The 23,008-nt window shown below is 38.8% G+C and overlaps 1 protein-coding gene across 8 annotated transcripts in view; it reads left to right on the top strand.

The window, feature by feature from the left end:
* Window positions 1-23,008, top strand: part of CCDC178 (coiled-coil domain containing 178) — a 476,741-nt gene that overhangs the window by 286,780 nt on the left and 166,953 nt on the right. For all 8 annotated transcript variants that reach the window (XM_073631538.1, XM_073631535.1, XM_073631531.1 and 5 more), the window contains exon 18: window positions 16,867-17,016. In XM_073631538.1, coding sequence (XP_073487639.1) covers window positions 16,867-17,016 — 150 coding nt within the window. The remainder of the gene's footprint in view (window positions 1-16,866; window positions 17,017-23,008) is intronic.

Raw genomic sequence — 23,008 nt, 5'->3', positions numbered from 1 at the left:
GCTTTCACTCAATTGCAGTGATACCTCACATGTGTGGTGCAATCACTGTTTACATATGCATTCGGGACCAACATGTGCACTTGCATTTGCACATGAATGCGAGGGTACAGAGCTGCAATACATTTTCTTTAAAACAATTTAAATTTATATTATTTTTTTTTTCCTTTTTTATTTCATTTTTAATTTTTTCTTTCATTCAACTTTATTGGTATCATAAAGGATAAACAACATCCCTTATAAAAGCTTGGGCACTGGCAGATCCTCTTTATGGAGAAATCTGAGGCCTGTTAGACCCTTGATCCCTCTTCTGCCCTCCAAGGCAGCGAATCAAAGAGAAATCCGATTTCCTGCTTCAAAGACCAGTAAAGGTTCACAGCACTGAAACCGGAAATGACAAAATTCTCATTGCTTCCAGCTTCATTCTTAACAGAGAAGATGGGGGAATGAATGCTCCCCCATCTTCTCTGTGGGCAGCTAGCCCAACCATTGTAGCAATCCTGGGCTCCCTGGTGGAATGGTAGAGCCCAGTAACGGTGGCAGATCCCTTCTGAGCCCTGTAAAAGTGATTGGGGGGCTCAGCTCTCTTTTACATGAAAGTCAGTCGCCAGGATCATGGCTGCAGCTCCAGGTTGTATATATATATATATATATATATATATATATATATATATATATATACATTCTGGATGGAAAGCAGTTAAATAAGGATTTTTTTTTAAATGTACTTGTTCATATTCATTTATCATGCAGTAATTAAACAAAACTATATAACAATAATAATATGAACTATTATAGATATAGAGAGATGCCCCCCAATTTGTGATAATATACTATAAAATTCACAAGAGTATGATACCTCAAATTATACTATGATTTAAATATTATACAATTTACAACCAGACTATGGTAATAATTTCACATTGTCACAACATGTACATATGCAACCATTGCATCCAAAGTCCAAATTTGTTAAGCGTATTAAACAATGACTGTTTTTATTCATTCATTATTGTACAGGATTTATATAGTGCCATCAGTTTGCATAGCTCTTTACACAATACAGGTAGAAAGTACATTCACAATACAATGCGATACCAAAGGGTTAGTATCATATGCGCATATGAGTTTACTTACTCTTAAAGTGAGGAGCAAGAGATAAGTGTAATAACTGTTAGGGATGATCTGATATAGAGAGTAGAAGTACAGTTTTTAGGTGGAATCCTACAGATTAGTAAAGGGAAACTGAAATTTAATGCACCGTTCAATGACCTCATGTAGTACCAGAATTGTTTGTATGAACAGCTCCTGAAATAGAACAGTGGAACATAGGCTTCATATGCATTCTATGTTTGACTATTTTAAAAGTCCATTTTATTGTGACTAGGTGTGGGTGGCATCCTGTGGGATTGCTAAGTTTTAGCAAAGTAATTCCTTTATTTTAAAATGGTCCTTCCACTTACCATTTTATTTGTATTTTAATAGGGAATGGTTCTATATTATGTGTGACTTCTTACTATTTAGACCTGATGAGTTGTGGCATAATATATAGTGGTCATGAACTAAAATTTCCCTGCAGAAAGTTAAAAGGATTGGGCAACAGTTACCTTGCCACATAAAGGAAAAGGGATAGGGCAACAATTACTTTTGAACATGAGGTTGTGAGGTTAGGTTTTCTCTTTTTTTTTTTTTTTTTTTTTTTTACTGGTGGTAAGGCAGCATATCAGGGTAACAGAAGAGCATGCTAAAAATTAGAGCAAGCACCTTTTGGTTCCTGCTACCAAATCTGGGAAAACCTGTACTCATTATATGATAAGTGTATTTATCCCAGTACCTCAGTCATTCATGCTTGCACAGCCAAACTCAAATTACATTAATGGACAACTCATGAACCAATTAATAGGCTTTCCATTTCAGTGAATAGAGTGATACTGTTCATCTATGAAGATTTTGGAAGATGCTGAGCAGGCTTCACAGAAAAGATTTCAGGAGGGAAGCATTGTATGTAAGTATATGCTACTGTATATACAAATGTATATACAAATGATTAGTAAGTGGAGAAAGCCACCTTCAGGATCACTTAAAGGACATACAGTTGTGCTCATAAGATTACATACTCTGACAGAATTTATAAATTCTTGGCCATTTTTCAAAGAATATGAATGAAATGAAACACAAAAACTTTTCTTTCACTCATGGTTAGTGTTTGGCTGAAGCCATTTATTATCAATCAACTGTGTTTACTCCTTTTAAATCATTATGAAACACAAAATGACCCTGATCAAACGTTTACATACTCTGTTGATTTTGGCCTGATAACATGCACACAAGTTAACAAAAAGGGATTTAAATGGCTATTAAAGGTAACCATCCTCACCTGTGATCTGTTTGCTTGTGTGTGTGTATAAAAGGTCAATGAGTTTCTGGACTCCTGACAGACCCTTGCATCTTTCATCCAGTGCTGCACTGACATTTCTGGATTCTGAGTCATAGGGAATACAAAAGAATTGTCAAAGGATCTGCAGGAAAAGGTAGTTGAACTGTATAAAACAGGAAAGGTATATATAAAGATATCCAAGGAATTGAGAATACCAATCAGCAGTTTTCAAACTCTAATCAAGAAGTGGAAAATGAGGGGTTCTGTTGAAACCAAACCACGGTCAGGTAGACCAACTAAAAGTTCAGCCACAACTGCCAGGAAAATTGTTCGGGATGCAAAGAAAAACCCACAAATAAATTCAGGTAAAATACAGGACTCTCTGAAAACATGTGGTGTGGCTGTTTCAAGATGCACAATAAGATGGCACTTGAAGAAAGATGGGCTGTATGGTCGAGTCGCCAGAAGAAAGCCATTACTACGCAAATGCCACAAAGTATCCCACTTACAATATGCCAAACAGCACAGAGACAAGCCTCAATCCTTCTGGCACAAAGTAATTTGGAGTGATAAGACCAAATTTGAGCTTTTTGGCCACAACCATAAACACTACATTTGGAGAGGAGTCAAGAAGGCCTATGATGAAAGGTACATCATTCCTACTGTGAAACACGGAGGTGGATTTCTGATGTTTTGGGGATGTGTGAGCTACAAAGGCACAGGAAATTTGGTCAAAATTGATGGCAAGATGAATGCAGTATGTTATCAAAAAATGCTGGAGGAATATTTGCAATCATTAGCAGGAAACTGCGCATGGGACGTACTTGGACATTCCAACATGACAATGATCCAAAACACAAGGCTAAATCAACCTGTCATTGGCTACAGCAGAATAAAGTGAAGGTTCTGGAGCGGCCATCTCAGTCTCCTTACCTCAGTATCATTGAGCCACTCTGGGGAGATCTCAAACGTGCAGTTCATGCAAGACAGCCCAATAATTTACAGGAACTGGAAGCCTTTTGCTAAGAGGAATGGGTAGCTTTACCATCTGAGAAGATAAAGAGCCTCATCCACAAATGCCACAAAAGACTTCAAGCTGTCATTGATGTTAAAGGGGGCAAAACACGGTATTAAGAACTGGGGTATGTAAACATTTGATCAGGGTCGTTTGTGTAGTTTGTGTTGTCATTATAATTTAAAAAGAGTAAACACAGTATATTGATAATAAATGGCTTCAGCCAAACACTAACCATGAGTGAAAGAAAAGTTTGTGTTATCATTCATATTCTCTGAAAAATGGCCAATAAATCATAAATTCTGCCAGGGTATGTAAACTTATGAGCACAATTGTATGTGCTGAGAGTAATATGTAGGCTTCATTGCTGAATCCCTAATCCAAACCAAGCATGTAAATCAGGAATATGGACTTCACTCTGACTTCGCTGACCAGCGTCTCATGTATTGAAGCCAAAGGCAGCACAACAACTATTGTTATTCCCAAGTGAACAACAATACCGGTATACCTATTGCACCTAGTATTGTTTAAATACTCAATGTTGCCTTCATATTAAACTACTCTACCACCTTACAGCAGCACATACAATGGAACAGGGAGTACTGGGATTAGTTCTGTAATGTGCTCCAGGACCTGGATCTGAGAGCTAGCAGAGGTTTCTACATCACAAGATTGACTGAATGGGGTTGCAAATCCTTTGGTTGGTAATATGGTTCCATAGATACCCTGCCTTAAAGTGGATCTAAACCCATTTCATGAAATTTGACCTGGGCACATATATCTGCAGTGTTTTGTTATCTATTCTCAAAGCCCTATGCTCCGTAGCTATCTCCTGCTCCGTTCTTCTGTTTTCAGCCTGATAACTCCAGAAAAGTTCTCTGTCACATATGATAAAAGCAGACAGAGTTTTGTGTTGGGGAGGATGCTATAAATAGATTAGCAGCATTCTGAACAATTCAAGGACAAAGATGTAAGTCTCAACCTATGAGGAGGGGGGTGTGTGTCTTTCCTCCAATCAGCTGTCTTGGCTGTATGCCCAGGCTTCACTGCAGTAGTAACCAGGAAAAGTAAATCTCCTAACACGATGTGCACTTTCAAAACAGTATATAAAGATGAAGACAGCAGATATACGTATACGTGTAAAACTTATGTAGGGAGATTTGTTTCACTCCTGTGTATCATCTGAGACTGTTCATTTCACTGGGTATATGTGAGGGTTTACGTCCACTTTAAGTAGAAGTCTCTATTTAAATTTAGTATTTGCAAGGCTGTATTCAGCCTAAGCTGCACAGATAATCCAGTTTTAGCAACAATTCTTTTTTTCAGATCCTTAAAGAGTTCTTTGCCATGAGGAGGAACCTGAGACCTTGTAACACTAACGAGTCACATGACACCAGGAAGGGAAAATGGCTAATTGGGCCCAATTTGCACATTTTCACTTAGGGGTGTACTCACTTTTGTTTCCAACAGTTTAGACATTAATGGCTATGTTATACAAGCTGTACTACTTTACAATGTAGCAAAGTGTAATTTCTTCAGTGTTGTCACATGAAAAGATATAATAAAATATTTTAAAAAATGTAAGGGGTGTACTCACTTTTGTGAGATACTGTATGTTTATTTTTATTCGCCTGGTCAGTAACTAGGAGGTTTATCGCCAGTGGTGCAGGCTTGGAAAGGTTAAAATTGTTTAGTATTGATCTTTGGAAGTCAATCCTACCTGGGGGAGGAATGTGTATGCCTTTCTGATTCTCCCAGACCGTCTGCCTTGGGAGAATGGCCATGTGCCCTAATGGAGGCCTAGGTTTTGGGCCTAGTATGGCGAGCATATGGACTGAAGCACCATGGAGAAACTTCTGTCTGAATGGGGATCCTGAGAAGCTTGGTCCTCAACTTATTTATTCCCCAAGGATTCGGTAGCTGAACCAACAAATGTCTTAGTCAGGTACTGCTTTCACAGAATGTGGGGCCAGCTTAAAGGTTCTTCACCTGTAAAGACTGTAAGTAATTTTGTCACCTTATCAGGAGTCTGTTATTCCACGGGTTGCCTGCTCCTTAACCCTCTCTCCCAGGAGTGTTGATTGAGAGTCAATAAATTCAATTTCTTGGAACTAAAAGTAAAGGGTGCCCATCTGTACACTTCCACTATTGTAAAGGACGAGATACAGTACCTTATATGCTTTGGAGATAAGGGGGAGGGGCTACAGTTCATATGTGTAATGTATTTAGATGTTTGAAGTTCAGCTTTAATCAACGCTAAATGCAATGCTCTCTCTTAAGCAATATAAAGCCTAATGTAATTTTGAGTTATAGTAATTTAAAATGGATATGCTAAGGCCTGACCTCAAAATGGCATCAGTTTTAAAAGAAAAAAAAAGAAAAATTTTCTTAATATTTATTGAAATTGTGCTATATGTTACATGTACAAATTTTATGAGATTTGGAAGGTCACCTTTATACAGTTTGTTTGTGTTCTGTACAGTAAGGTATTTCAGTAGGTCAGCTCTTGCTTGTTTGACAGAATTGTTTTCTACAAACTTTATGAAACACTAAATGATTATACTTCATGCAGCTGTATATTTTTTTTTCGTGAAGTTAAAAATGAATCAATTGTTAATGCCCTAAAGGGTTCCCAAATATATTAAGCTGCAGAAGTCATAGGGGAATCCCAGTGTCAAATAGTGACACTGGGATTCAAATAGTGACAAATAGTGACATAGCATAAAACAGTGACGTTCAGATCAAAGACAAGGCTGATGGCCTCACAGAAGATCCCATTTCTCCACCACCTTTATATATTCCCTTGCACTGCCTCCAGGTAACAAATGTGTTATTGAAATGTTATGCACAGGCAAAGCAGTATCTCTGGGGGAAGTAACAGAGCCAAGGGTGCACACACAAAATCAAAGTCATAATGCTACACAGAGGACTTAGTTGAAAACAACAATATTTACAAGACATTCTATTTGTTCAAACAGTTTCACCATCTGACGTAGGATGGCCACACTGGTAACAATCTAATTCTAATATAACTTGAAAGCTCAATTGCAGGCAACACTTTTGTGTAGCTTTGGGCAGAGTGAAGAAAAGTTTGAACCTATCCCAGTTGGAGGGTTGCTGAGTGATGGTCCAATGATGGGAGACCTGTTCAGTGGTGGTGTCACCCTGCAATACAGCAAAAGGGGAGAGGTTATAACCTTTATCAGGTTATTATCACTGTCTCTTTCTTTCTGTCTTTCTGATTAATAAAAACTTGACATGCTCTTAATGGGTGGACTTCCAATATATTCCAAAATGCAGAGCTCTAGTATCACAACAGAGCTCCTGAGCAATGTGAGCCTTTTTTTCTAAAATAGGTAGATTTGAACTTTCCATTTATCTGCCTTTCTCCATTCTATTTATGGTTAATGGCGTCTTTTCATTTTCCTTTCTCGTCCCACCTGCTGTGGACTATATCATTTCTTCTGTTTGAGCTTGCTTTATTATTTAATTTTGCTTAATCTCTGGCCTCCCCCATTTCCCCAATTCCACTACATTTTTTTTCCTTCTCACTTTTCCTTCCTTCCTTCTTTCTGCCCCCATTCTCTTTGGGACTTGGATTTTGTTGACCATTTTTGACTATTATCAGACCCCTTTTTATCTTTATTTTTTTTTTTTTCTGTCAGCATTACTGGAAATTTACGTGGATTGGAGCAGTTAAGGATCGGAGGCCAACAGGTGGATCACCTCTCCCACACCAAATACTTAAGTAAATGTTTTGATATAGATCAAAAACATTACACAGTTGAATTTTGACAAATGCTCCTGTAACTCTGGGTTTCTGCACAAAGTGTATCTTTGTATGGGCCACTTCACCTTTATGAACTTCTTCAAATAAAAAATATAATCTGAAAAAAAAAAAAACGAAGAATTGACAAAACTAGTTTCCCTTCCCAAGTCTTCCCACAAAAAAGTTTTGGCAGGGGTTGTGCGTTAATACCCATCAAATAAGTTATATTTTGGCCTTTTTAAGTAATCTAGTTAATTGATATTAAATCAAGTAAGCCCTTGCATAAAATTGTTAGTCTTGCTTCCTATTAACTTTGTTCATCTAAAGATACCATGTTATATCAGCGTATTACCAAACCTTCAAACACGTTCAGGAATAATTAACAACACAAATGTATCATCCAGTATTTGTCATTTATTACATGGAAGAAACAATATATACTCGAAAACAGGGGGTTGTCATAATCTCAGTATAATTTAGATCAGAATAAAACACATAGACAGAATCTTATCTAGGCATTTGTCATCAAATAATCAACTCAAAGCATCCACAGAGCGAGCAATGTTCATGAGACATGGCAAAGTGAATACATTTCCTAAGGTGTGACTTCAGCTACATATTCATAGATTAAAAACATTTAACCATTAATAACTATGAAGTGTTCTGGACAAACAACTATTATGAGACGTTTCTTTGTTATACGTAAAATGGATACTCATGACAAAATGGCCATTAAAGCTTTTAGTCTTTACACAGCACTTCCACTGTTTCCACTAGGAGCTGTCACAACTGCCCCATGTACCACCATATTTCTCCTTACATATAGACTGCTAAAGCAATGTAATCAGGCAATGTGAATTTAATAGCCAGCTGTAGCTCACCATCTTCTGAAGGGTTTCCATCGATGCATAGTTCCCTAAAACCAGTCCTAAACACCTGTAAAATAACAGCTACTCCTGCATTAGGCACTAATGCACAACATTTTGGGCAAAATCAGCCCTTTACCAAGTGAATAACCCGATGAAGGAAGGGCTAATGTTGTACAAAATTGATCTGTGTCAGTAGAATAAATGGGATAGTTGTACAACAGCTGTGATATACTCCAAGAGTTTTTGGACTAATACTGTAGACATCTGAAAGAGCCAATCACAAAACAACAAAAAGGAGTATACTTCCGTCAAAGTGCAGCTTGGAAGGTAAAGAAAAATATGTGAAGAAACGATTTAGAAAGATTCTTGTGGACTTACAGTATGAATGTGTACACATATACTATATATATCTTCTTAAAAAATTCACGGCAGTCCATTATACTGAATGGGAAGACTGTAAAACATTTTCCCATTGTCACTGGGCACTGAATGGTAGTAATCTCCAGATTCTGCAATAAAACCAGGGAGCACAGTAGTTTGTTGGAGGTTAGTAGCACTTGTTAATTTGATCAAGGCTGAAGTTTACGGAGGATAAAGTAAACAATGCAAACTGCAGACACCATCAGTTTCCTCTGGTCAGTGAAGTGTGGTCTGTTCCATTTACACTTCACAACAACATCTGATGGGCTTTGTCAGTGCTGCACAGAGTAATTAAACCTGAAATCAATAGCAGGCATTTGTCATGTTTACAGCCGCTCTTTCTGCTGGGTTAAACTCATCAGTTTAGTGCCGTTCTGTTTTACTGCTGAGACACGCTCCATTATTTCTTCAGGTACAGTTGAGATATTCAGTTACAGTACAGGTCCAATAGTTTGAATACATCAGTAAGATTAAAAGGGGCACAAAATGAACATTTTTATTTAATTTATCCCCTGTATTCTCAAGAGTTCCATCTTCATTTTTCTTTCCTCCTACACTTTTACAAAAATATGATTGCGCCGGCTTCATATATTCTCAAGCTCCTCTATTGACAGCTTGAAGGTGAGTGCAGGGGACAGGCCAGTGGCTGATGATCAGTCTATATTTCATGCAGCTACAACCTTGTTCTGCTTGTTTTTCTCAGCATGTTGAGCAGAAGAAGTGAAACTTTAATGAAGAAAGTTTATTTACTTATTAGTCTCCCTACCATGGTTATCGATCATGCTTAACCACACTTAGGGGGTGATTTACTTGGGGGGTGAAGTGAAGAGCAGTGGTCACTGTACTCATCCAGCGAGGGAATTTAAGAAATAAAAACTTTTCTTACACAAACCTGCATTTTAGTGTTACTAAATCGCTACCCTTACTATAACATGCATGCACAGATTGGCACATTGGGACCCTGAGTGATGCTCAGTTATAAGCATCCTTATTTAAAGGAGAACTTTACTGCATATTATCTGCTGCAAAATAGGGAAAAAAAACATGGCTTTTTAACACCATTCGCTTGCAGCTATATGAATTTTGGACATATTTTACTGCATGAAATCAAGTGTGCTTTTAACATGCTTTGATGTACATTTTTTAGGGCGCCTTAACCCTTTTATGACCAGAAGTCACAAGAGAATGCCCAGACCACGTTTAGCAGTGGGAATCTGTATAGGTTAATGTGCCAATAGAAAAACTAATTTGCCTACCTAAATAATTTTTTTTAAGTTTTTTTAAAGCTAATTTCACCATTGTAATACATCTATTGGAGCGGACTTGCATTTCTGTCTATCCATTCTTAAGATTTACATAGACAGCATATCCAGGTTGGTCACCTGATTTGTGATTGGACAGGGAATGAGAGGCACAGGCTGATAATGGTAATTTATCTTGGAAAAGAAAGGAGAGGGGGGGGCAGGAAGGGGGAAAAGAAAGTGAAACTGATTATAGTCCCATGTGGAAATGGTGGATATGGTAAATGTTATTCCATTTAATATAATTAAATAAATAGATGGTAAATCAGGAGGCTGTTTTAAGTATAGCGCTTTTCAATAACATTTAAATCTTTCCATAAGAGAGTACGATACACTGATGATAGTCCATCAATAAAAAGTGACACTTAAGCGATCTGTCAGATAACATAAACCCACATCCAATATATCACCAAATCAGGGGAGCAGAGCAATGAGCTTTTGCATCACCTGTCCTGGCTGTAAGGGGGTGTGCGCGCATTACCACCTAACGCGTATGCGCGGCCAGCACGGATATGGAAACAAGCCGGCCGCCACAGAGCTAAAGCAGGAGAGCGAGCGTCCCGATATGGGACAGAAAGAGTGAGAGCTCCCTCTAGTGGAACCTCCACACCAAGCACACAATGAGCCGCAAAGCGCATGACAGCCCCTAGGAACAATGGCTCCGGGAGCTAAATGACAATAAGTCACTAGGTAGAAGGGGTGTACTGGAAAGAGGCCACCTCAAACTAGTCCCGCAATGCCGCAGCCTAACCCGCATCAAGGATGCGTGGAATATAGCCGGAGCTACCCGGCTGCACATTCACCCACAGTTCTCTACATGCAGTTAGGACACTGGATCACAGAGACAGACAAGACAAACATTTCACATCTATGTTAGAAAAATAAAGAAAATCAGAACATAATGTACAATATAATAACATCACATACTATACATACAATATTGAATCAAAAAATGTTCAATGCACTATGCAGGTTGAGTAACCCGTTTAATATACTAGAACTAAATAAACAGTTGAGTTGGAACCACCATTGACCACATGAGAAGTTGGCAAATAGATACCTCACATGTCATGCTTTAAAATTGCGCACACTCGTGGTATGATGCCAAACTTCAGTACTTAAAAATCTCCATAGGCGAAGCTTTAAAAACGTTTACAGGTTACATGTTTAGGGTTACAGAGGAGGTCTTGAGCTAGAATTATTGCTCTCGCTCTAACTTTCACGGTGATACCTCACATGTATGGTTTGAACATCGTTTACTAATGCGGGCGCGACCTACGTATGTGTTTGCTTCTGCGTGCGAGCATGCGGGGATGGGCACTTTAATTTATTTTATTTTTTTGATTGTTTATTTTATTTTATTTTTTTTATTTTTACACTTTCCCTTTAAAAAAAATATTTTTTGATCACTTTTATTCCTATTACAAGGAATATAAACATTTCTTGTAATAAGAATAGTGTGTGACAGGTCCTCTTTATGGATGTGTTGTCTATAAGACCCCACATCTCTCTAGGCTGGAAAGCCTGAGATAAAAAAAAAATGAACAATCTCAGACTCTCCTGCTGAGTCCCTGGCATTGTTTACTTCCGCCGGCCTGGACGTGGCATCATAACGTCGCGTCTGGGCCTCCGAAAGTCATAGAGATTGCCGGGGACCATCTGTCCCTCGGATTTTTCTATAACTTTCTTCCAAAGCCACCGATTGCATCGGGAGAAGCCTGGAGAAGCACTGGAGGGCGGCGAGAGGCGTCCCCTCCTGCCACCTGTAAGAACAATCAAACGGCTGAACAGCCGCTATAATTGTTCTTATTGTGTAGGGAATCATCAGCTGAAAAAAAATGATATCTGAATGATGCCTGCAGCTACAAGCATAATTCAGATATCCCCACTGAAAACCCAGGACGTCATATGACGTTCAGCGGTATGGAAGTGGTTAAAGTGGCTCTAAAGGCTGGACATTATTTACCTTAATGCATTCTCAGCATTAAAGTGTTTCTAAAGCCTTAAGGTTTTTTTACCTTTATGCAATTATGCCTATAATATCACTTTAACACAAAGGCAGGTCATTTGTTTCATCCTTCCTTTTCTGAAAGAAACAAAAGCCAGAAAAAGAAGCAGACAGTGAACATTTTAGTGTTCCCTTACATTGGTGGTCAGTTGAGAAGGAACCACCCTATCTTGATGATCAGTAGGAGAGAGGCCCATTTACATTGGTGTTCAGAGGAAGAAGGACCTTTGGTGGTCATACCGTAGTACTGTTCCCTTACATTGATGGCCAGTAGGAGATGGCTCCCTTACACTGGTGGTCAGGGAGAGGAAGAATGCCTCTCACATTGGTGGTAATTGGGAAAATGTCACCTTTATAGATAGCTAAAAAGATCACTTGTATGAGTGGTTACCTAGGGAAGAGGGGAAAAACTCTATTGGCCCCACACCACTTACTCTGCCAGGTGAAGTTGGCCTCATATCTGCAGGCACCAACAGGCAGTAGGTCAGTTTGCCACTGCTCACTACCTTTAGCGACCTCTGGAGGAACCCAAGTTGAAAATAGCTGCCTATGTAAAGCATTCTCAGACAAGAATGGGCTTGTCCTTCATATCGTTATTAGTAGTAGTAAAAATATGTTTGCTTTTACAAAGTAAGTAATTCATATAGTGTACATTGCCTTTTCTATGGGATATAGAAAAGCCTCAAAAAGTGTAATGTGCAAAAAAAAGTGTTAGAATTAAGGAAATTTACTATACCTTTTAACTTTTCATGTACAATCTAATTTTTCATCTCCCTAATAGAGCGGACTGAAATAAGGAGATAAATTCCACTGATTGGTTATCAGTCTTAATGTTGGGAGGCTATGAGGTAGTGAGATTTTACTTAAAAGGCTTTTGTTTGCTGTAGCTAAGCTCTGTGATTGGTAAAATAACTTGAGTAACCAAGTGGATCGGTTTAGCTTACTAATGAATTATGTGCAGTATTAAGTGTAACTGAAGGAATGAAAAGGAGATTTTTGTACATTTTATTCGTATAAGGTCATTATATATTGCAATAAATATACAGTGGGGACAGAAAGTATTCAGACCCCCTTACATTTTTCACTCTTTGTTGTATTGCAGCTATTTGCTAAACTCATTTAAGTTAATTTTTTTTCCTCATTAATGTACACACAGCACCCCATATTGACAGAAAAACACAGAATTGTTGAAATTTTTGCAGATTTATTAAAAAAAGAAAAACTGAAATATCACATGGTCCTAAGTATTCAGACCCTTTGCTGTGAAACTCATATATTTAACTCAGGTGCTGTCCATTTCTTCTGATCATCCTTGAGATGGTTCTACACCTTCATTTGAGTCCAGCTGTGTTTGATTATAGTGATTGGACTTGATTAGGAAAGCCACACACCTGTCTATATAAGACTTTACAGCTCACAGTGCATGTCAGAGCAAATGAGAATCATGAGGTCAAAGGAACTGCCTGAAGAGCTCAGAGACAGAATTGTGGCAAGGTACAGACCTGGCCAAGGTTACAAAAAAATTCTGCTGCACTTAAGGTTCCTAAGAGCACAGTGGCCTCCATAATCCTTAAATGGAAGACGTTTGGGATGACCAGAACCCTTCCTAGAGCTGGCCGTCCAGCCAAACTGAGCTATCGGGGGAGAAGAGCCTTGGTGAGAGAGGTAAAGAAGAACCCAAAGATCACCGTGGCTGAGCTCCAGAGATGCAGTCGGGAGATGGGAGAAAGTTGTAGAAAGTCAACCATCACTGCAGCCTTCTACCAGTAGGGTTTTATGGCAGAGTGGCCCGACGGAGGCCTCTCCTCAGTGCAAGACACATGAAAGCCCGCATGGAGTTTGCTAAAAAGAACACCCGAAGGACTCCAAGATGGTGAGAAATAAGATTCTCTGGTCTGATGAGACCAAGATTTTTGGCCTTAATTCTAAGTGATATGTGTGGAGAAAACCAGGCACTGCTCATCACCTGTCCAATACAGTCCCAACAGTGAAGCATGGTGGTGGTAGCATCATGCTGTGGGGCTGTTTTTCAGCTGCAGGGACAGGACGACTGGTTGCAATCGAGGGAAAGATGAATGCAGCCAAGTACAGGGATATCCTGGATGAAAACCTTCTCCAGAGTGCTCAGGACCTCAGACTGGGCTGAAGGTTTACCTTCCAACAAGACAATGACCCTAAGCACACAGCTAAAATAACGAAGGAGTGGCTTCACAACAACTCTGTGACTGTTCTTGAATGGCCCAGTCAGAGCCCTGACTTAAACCCAATTGAGCATCTCTGGAGAGACCTAAAAATGGCTGTCCACCAACGTTTACCATCCAACCTGACAGAACTGGAGAGGATCTGCAAGGAGGAATGGCAGAGGATCCCCAAATCCAGGTGTGAAAAACTCATTGCATCTTTCCCAAAAAGACTCATGGCTGTATTAGATCAAAAGGGTGCTTCTACTAAATACTGAGCAAAGGGTCTGAATACTTAGGACCGTATGATATTTCAGTTTTTCTTTTTTAATAAATCTGCAAAAATGTCAACAATTCTGTGTTTTTCTGTCAATATGGGTGTTGTGTGTATATTAATGAGGAAAAAAATGAACTTAAATGATTTTAGCAAATGGCTGCAATATAACAAAGAGTAAAAAATGTAAGGGGGTCTGAATACTTTTTGTCCCCACTGTAGGTGCAATGGCTATAAGTTAGGTGATTATCTTCTATCCTTGGCAATATGCAGAACTGATTTGTATAAAATGAAAAATGTCTAAGCGACTACAAAATAAGTATTGAGGCTGGTTTATTTATGTAGCCTAAATTGTGTGAATATTCACTTCATTTATCCAATCATGTGAAAAGTAAATCCATGTTTACTTATTTCATCTGCACATGATTGGATAATTGAAGTGACTATTCAATTCACTTCAATTTATTGTGTAAAGATCCTCAACTCAGCTCAGCATTTCTAGGTGAAGTGGAATGAAGTCAAAAGTTGATCTAAAGTAGAACTATGGCCTCCCATGAAAAATTTGCACTGCAGCACTTTTATTATAGGTACATTTGTGCTTACGGTTTTCTCTTGGTCCCCCTGCAAAGTCCCACAAGTACATGTTGATGTTGCAGAGAAATTCACTTTATTACAACTTCCAAGTGGCATTGATGCTGGATTGTTCCTGTATTCAAAGCAGAGTTGCCACTCTGATGTAGTCTGTGCCTAATTGCACTACAGTGGGATAAATACATGTAGCAGGTACATGGCTATGACCATTGTTACTGCTGATTCATAAGCATGTAGCTTGTTAGTCAGCATTTGACCAGGTCTAGTCATGCCCACTGCTTTCTGGATTGATAGCTTTGTTGCGTAAACCCTCTCACCGTGAGCTACAGTGTCTGGTAGGGGGAACATGAGACACAAATGAAGTAGGATTTATCTTACTTAGGGAAGGTAAAAGAGGCTTGTGCATCACATAGTAACTGGACTTGGTACTAGTATAGACGATTATGCAACAGCTTTCAGTTGTACATTAAGAATTAACAGATGCCGTCACTTTTTTCTCCAGTTTTTCACTTTTCCAGTTTTTCACTTTTCCAGTTTTTCACTTTTAATGATTGTTTCCAGTTGTCTCACAGATTGTAATTATAGTCACACATTTTCACATTTATATACAGATTGTAATTACTCTGCTGAATGGATGCATTTATTAAGACAGTGCTTAGTCCTATGATGATGTTAACACAAGCAGTTAAAGTGCAGTAATCCATCACCACCAAAGGGACTCACATTTTAAACTGTGAATACTGATGATTAAAGTGATTTATAAATTGGGAGACTCTGGCAAATTCATCAAATTGCATCTTTTTCATTAAGGTTGATTGTCTGCAGAAGTAGGTTCAGTTTGCAAAGTGAATGTTCCCTTAGCTTGGTGAATGTAGTGAAAATTCGCTTTGCAGATAATACCCAATCACAAGCAAAGAAAGTGTTAAAAATGTGTTTGCATATAATTGGATGATGAAAGTCAGCAGAGCTTCACCTCATTACCTTGGTGATTGAACAACCTATTTGCCTTTAGTAAGGTAGAGGACCACTTGCCATTTACTTTGTTGTTTGGAGCATGGCAGTGAACCTCCCAAGATGCAAATTTGGTGTGCTCTCTGCTCCTGGGGTGACCTCTAGTCACCTGCCAATGGGATCAACTGTTATGGCCAAAGGGGGAACTGATGAGAGAATACCCATTCATAACTCTTATGTCTTGCTGAGGCTCAGTTATGCCCCGTACACACGGTCGGATTTTCTGACGGAAAATGTGCGATCGGAGCGTGTTGTCAGAAATTCCGACCGTGTGTGGGCTCCATCGGTCTTTTTCCATCGGATTTTCCGACACACAAAGTTTGAGAGCAGGCTATAAAATTTTCCGACAACAAAATTCGTTGTCAGAATTTCCGATCGTGTGTACACAAATCCGACGCACAAAGTGCCACGCATGCTCAGAATAAATAAAGAGATGAAAGCTATTGGCTGCTGCCCCGTTTATAGTCCCGACGTATGTGTTTTACGTCACCGCGTTCAGAACGATCGGATTTTCCGACAACTTTGTGTGACCGTGTGTATGCAAGACAAGTTTGAGCCAACATCCGTCGGAAAAAATCCTAGGATTTTGTTGTCGGAATGTCCGATCAATGTCCGACAGTGTGTACGGGGCATTAGAGCGCAGGGTTCCTGTTTGGCGGCATGCTCTGCTGCACTGAATAGTGAATTGGTATTAAATTAAATAGCATGCCATAATGTATTTTCAGATTTTGTACATATTTCCAGTTTTATAAGTATACCTAAAATGTGCAGTATGAATTATATATTTGTAGTTGTCCTTGCAACCTTTGGAAATCTGTCAATATGCTGGGGGACAGTGTCCAGAGTTGTATTCACATACTGCATCCAGGAGACAGGCTGCTCATGTAATCCAATACAGAGCAGCTCTCCTGCCTCTAAACAGCACCTTCTAGTGGTGGCCAGGAACTTTTTGGGGGGCTGCAGGGGCAAATGCATAATTCATTGTTATAGTCCATTTATTATTTCATAGAAATCAAATATGTTTAAGTTATTCTTTTTTAACTCTCTAATGCAGGCAGCACTGGAGGCAGCACTAACAGAAAATACCACACTAGCTTCCGAATATAAGACTTTTCAAGAAAGCTATTTGGATGAGAAAGACAAGTTATTGGTCAATTATGAAAGCAGGCTGAGGAGAGAAGCAACAATACGAGACTACTTGCAGGTAAGATAGGATCATCTTGAAGGTATTACTAGAATAACCGTGTCTACTTATAGGGTTCATATAATGAATGCAGGAATGTGTATTGCCTCTAGTAAATGTGTGCAAACATATCCTGAAACAAGACAGAAGATCGTTCTGGAACTAAAGTATCACTTCTTGCTGACATTATATTCTCGGAGTTGAATGCAACTCGAAAGTTGCATGTGACATCCCTAAGGCCCCTTTCACACAATGTGGACCGTTTGTTCGTTTTTTATCCCTCCGTTGACGGATGAAAAACGGACATCAATGCATCTCAATGGAAAAACGGATGATCATCCATTTACATTCACTTCTGTCAACACCCGATTTTTTTGGAAGGGATCAAAGCCCTATTATTCTTCCATTTAAAAAACGGATTGGACGAAAAATGGATGCAAATGGACAAAAGGTCAGTTTTTGCATGAAAGAATGGCTCCGGGACTCAAGTTGTTAAGAACTCTAGCAGGCAGATGGAAAAAACTGATGTAAAAGCTGATGACAAACTGATGTAAACTTCATACATTTTTTCTTTCAAAAAAGTGACTGAACCGATGAAATGATCCGTATGTGTAAAAGCGGCCAAAAAGATCATTTAGTCCTAAAAGGCTTTCTATTTGCCTAAGAACAGTGGGACAGATTTATTTACACTGTAACAAGAAAAGAACTGTTGGTAGGAACCAATAAAGTTAATTTTTCAAATCTGAATCATTTAACAAAAAAAAAAAAAACACTGTACTCTTATAGTATTTTCTAAGCAGATTTCCTGCTTACATAGATACATAAATCTGTACCAGCATACATACAGCTATCTACATGCAAATGTTGCTCAGCAGTAACTACTCCAGCAGCCGAATGGGCACCAGCTAGTGGTGGTTGGGTACCTGGAAACAAAATGCATAGCAGAGCAGACACGGACCTGTCACCCGCCTGCTTAGCGGGGATCAGCGGAAAGATCCCCCGCTGACCAGGCGGATCTGCTGGACAGAGGTTGAAGGAAAACCTTTGGTAAGACTTTGCACATCTTCTGTGTGTCTCTTGGCCGCAAGAGTCAACTTCTTCTAAAGAGAGCTAAAGTCCATGCACCTGAAACGTATTAAGGTGATTTAAACTGAAAGTTAGGCTGTCACAAATGTAGAAAAAATGCATTAACAAAAACCCAGAGAAGCAATCTAGTGATTTGTTTAAAATATTCAGATCAGTTAAGAGAAGAGTTGTGACTGATTGCTGTGGGTCACTACCTTGTGACATTGCCATAGCTGTTTTGTCTGTTGATTGATTACCCCAGATTGTGTGTTTATGTACATTTATTTGTTCATTTTGTTCAATTTATTACAAATCTGTGATATAAGTGAACAAAAAAAAAAACATGCAAATATAAAGACAGGCTAGGAAGAACTTTTATCAAGTATGCTAGAGCGGCCCTTTCATTCTAATATGAAACTATTGTAAGGATCATTGCACTAATGCAGGAGGATTTGTGATAATGTTGCAGAAATTTTTACTGTCAAAACGGAACTGCAGTGTAATGGCTTTTGTTATCATGGCTTCTAATAACTACTCAGCATAAATTGACCCCACATATGTTAAACTGAAATAATATGTCAAGCACATAATAAGATAAAGGAGACATGTAAGATGCCTTGTCAATTCTGTTATAACGCGTGGGATAATTTATCAGACATTTGTTAGCAATTTCTACTACATTTAGAACAAAACTTTACTATAGAGAAGAAAGGGTCAAAGCACATCTCTAAAATGTAAAATGACTTGTTAATGTATAACTAAAGGCAAAACTTTTTTTTTTTTAGTTTTGGATAGCGTGGTGAGGGATTAGAACTAGGGTTGCCACTTTTTCTTCAAGCCAAACCTGTACACTTTAGCTGAGCACAGTAACATTTTTTTCTTTAGTATATATTATAAGATTGTAACGAGCCACAGTCCTGTCTGAATAATGTGTCCAGTTTTCAGGTGGATTGAAACCCGGACACATGATTCAAAACCCGGTCTGTCCGGGTGAATCCCAAATTAGAACACCTGTCAGTTTTTATTGCTGTCTGTGCCCCTGTTAAGAAAAATCTCCCTCTCTATTTGTCCTGTTTACCATTAATATTGAAAGTGAAAGTAAAAGAAAATCCCAAATTTTGGGTTGTCCCCAGAAACATAATAGAACGAAAATCTTCCAATGGGGACACTAGTTCTGGTGACCTGGGGGTCCCCGAGGAATTCCCTTAATTTGCAGGGATTTCCTCTCACTTCCTGTTTGGCTTTCAGACAGAAAATGAAGGGAAATCTCTGCAATAGCACACAGATGGCGAAACAAAAATCTGACAGTGGTTATAACCTTCCCTTGCTCAATCCAAAATGAAAAAATAAATGTTTTGCCTATAGCTCTACTTTAAGTAGATGACCCCTGCTGTGTAAAACACACATATGTTGACCTGCTTTAAAAGGGAACTATAGACTAAGGAATTTAGGTCATTAAAAATGCATGGTAATTGTGTTAAATGAGAACTGAGCTTCTTAACTAAATGGCAATAAGAACTTTGTATACACATTCTCTTCTGCCCAAAAAGATAGAATTCTACTATCTGCTCGCAAAGCCTCATTGGCAAATACATACCAAGAAAATGGATATAAAATACTCACTATGTGGCACAAAATGCCTCAACTTTGATTGTTACACATTTTCTGGGAATGCCTAGTGCTTACCACTTTTTGGTCATAAATTCAATCCTCCATCAAAAATCTAACCGGATGGTCCGTACAGACTCACCCACCACCTATCTTTTACATAATACGCAAATATCATATAAACACTACAAAAACTCACTCCTGAGACATCTTCTGAATGAGGCAGCTCTATGGAAAACAACTGATCCACCTACCGTAGTACATTGCTGCACTAGAGTGTCAGGCATTCAACTTATGGAGCAATTGACCTAATTTCTCAAAGACCAATCTGAGAAACATTTCAAAATTTGGACTCCCTGGCTGTTACACAAAGACACCCTATAAGCTGCATTGTCACTGGTCTTGGGGGTGGTGTAGGGGGGAGAAAGGCTCCCCTCCCACCCCCTCTTTTTTTTTTTTCTTTCTTTCCCTAGCTTTTACATTTTTAGTCTTCCTCCCGCTCTTACTCTTCTACCGGTTTACTTATTCCTTCCCATGGTTCATTTAATTCACTTAATCCAAATAAAAAGACTGGGAGGGGGCCAAGATACAGCTGTTACTGATGAGCAGCATAACTACATCACTTGATGGACTTTATACGCAAACGGTATACTTGACCTGATTGTTGGAATGTATGCTAACGCTTCTGTATACAGTGAGATTTCTGGACACTGTGTTACTAGTCCTTTGTCCTGGTCTATTTAAATAAAGAATAAAAAAAAATGCATGGTAATTATGTAAGCAACAGTCTGAAACAATATTTACTATTGCATATGATTTAAGTCACTTTTCACATTTTCACAATTATTTTTTTGAAGTATTTCACAAAAAAGAATACAAATTTAAAACAAAGAATGTGTATCTTCTGCAATGTAAAATACAGAGTGAATGGGTAAAAGTCTAAACATTATTAAACATAAAAAAAACATAGAGTAAGGCCTCGTACACATAGTTTGACTGTTGGACGACCGAGCGTCTGATTTTTGTCAAAAGCGCGTGTGCAGGATTTTGTCTAGCATACTAACTATCCGCAAATTGTCGTTTGACAAACACAAACATAGTGATGTACTATGAGAGTATAAAGAGGAAGTTCATTTCTCAAGCGCCACCCTTTGGGCCCCTTATGCTAAATTCGTGTTAGTAGAAGTTAGTAGAATTTTGGTGAGCACTGATTTGCGTTTTTCAGATCGTATAAAACAAATGCCTTTTAAAATATGTTTGGCATAACTACATCAGTATCACCAGCAGAGCAGCTTGATTATTATCCCATTAAAGAAGATGAGAATGTGCACTGCATTTCGACATTTCATCAGCTACGAATATTAATCTAGATTACGAACAGTAGTTTACAAGACCAAACTCTTCCGGCTCGTTCCTTGATTCCGAGCATGTGTGTTTGTACTTTTGACCTTTGTGCAATGATTTCTATACTGACCATCCGAAAATCAGATGTTGAGTTCACATCCGACAAAAATTTTATAGCCTGCACATCCAGCTTTTGTCTGATGAAAAAGTCAAATCGGCTGTCGAAAGCACCATACTAATGATACGAAAATCCGCAGACAGCTCGTCTTCAGACTTTTCCCTTCTGATTTTCGTACCGTGTGTACGAGGCCAAAGACACTTTTCCAAATAGGAATCTTCAGAGTCAGCCGAGTGCACCATCAATGTAGGGTAACCCCATAACTTGTTCAAAACTCTAAATGATGCATTAACAAGGCGCATTTCAGGCTAACTGTGCAATAAACATCAGACCAACTACAAATTGTGCTTCCAAGCTTAGGGTCAGCTCATAAACCATAATGGCTTGGAGATGCACTTGTTAATAACTGTATATTTTCAGAGAAGAGGACCTATACCTCTAGGAAAAGGAAACTGCATCCCTCGTCACCCAGAAGCTGGTCTTCACTACAGTTAGTAGTAGCTTTTCTAGGTTTAGAGGTAGTAGGCGAGAAGACCCAGGAGATAAAATAGCAGAGACAAAGTAGAGAGAAAGAGGAGAGGGGAAAGGTTAAGATTGAAAGTAGGGTATGACCTCACACGCCGAGTCCCACCATTCTAAAACTGCCTGTATCGGGTATGAATCTTGGATCTCTAGTCAGGTACTTGACCCATGGGTCCCAAACTTTCTCAAACATCCGCATTTTATCTTTCAAGATCGCTGACATGTGCTCATTAATCATAATCCAAGAATGTTTATGCTTGAGCTGTTCGAATGGCAAGACTGCCAGTTTCCAACATTTTGCAATAATAATTTTTGCTAATATGAATATAAAAGCATTGAGACGTCTCTGGGGTATTGAAGCTGACTCCACCCTACAGCCCAGCAGAGCCTGTCTCTGGGATTTGCCCAGGTTTACTTGGGTGAGGGTGTAGATAAAGTTGTACACCCTAATCCAGAAACACCTTACCTTAGGGCACTGCCACAATATGTGGTACATTGTCCCTTTGTGTCCACATCCCTGGAAACACAAGAGAGATAGTTGGCCATCCTTGCCGGTACTATGTACCATCAAAGTAGCTTTATAATTTGCTTCAATAACAGAGGTATTAATGAGAGATTTAGAAGCTTCCTGGGCTGTAGAGTGTCATTTGTCTAGCTCAGTGGTTTCCTGGAGGTAAAGTTCCCATTTTTTCAATGTAACCATGTTTAACAGGGGTATTTGTTAAAATAGTATGGATTTCTAAAGTATTCCCCCGGATTTTATCAAACTTCTGACACAAAAATTCCATGGAGGACTCACATTGGGGGTTTACAAGAAATTCTTACCTGTGAAGGTAAATCCCTCAATTTATATGTTATCTCTTGTTGAACCATCACTATGCGGTCAGCCCACCTTTCTATTCAATTGTAAGCAACGTTCAGAATTCTTTTTTTTTTTTCCGCTTTATCGAATGCCCATAGAATATTATTTCATAGCTTTGCTTGTCAGAGGAAAAAGTGCATCCTGTTCATGTGCTTTGATCTTTATTTGTAGTGTTTACTCATGCATATTCAAGAAAAGACTCTTCCTCCATACACACTTCTGAGCATTGAGTTCACCTGTAGTAAAATAAGTTGAATGTGCACAAAATCTGTATATACTAATGGTGCCTCCCACAATTGTCCTAAGTGGTCTGCAGTCATGTGCCCACAGATGCTTAGTCACTGCAAATTGATCACAATGTCTAAACTGTCTTGTCTTTCTTAAAATGGACCAGTGGAGCCAAAATGGCGTAGCTGGAAAAAATACAAAGTGATATTGCCATTTATGCTGAAGACAAAAAAATTATGTAGAAATATCAAGCTCACTAGGATATG

The sequence above is a fragment of the Aquarana catesbeiana genome, linkage group LG05 (genome assembly GCF_042186555.1).
Source record: "Aquarana catesbeiana isolate 2022-GZ linkage group LG05, ASM4218655v1, whole genome shotgun sequence".
NCBI lineage: Eukaryota > Metazoa > Chordata > Amphibia > Anura > Ranidae > Aquarana > Aquarana catesbeiana.
This window is presented reverse-complemented; position numbering and strand designations above follow the sequence as displayed.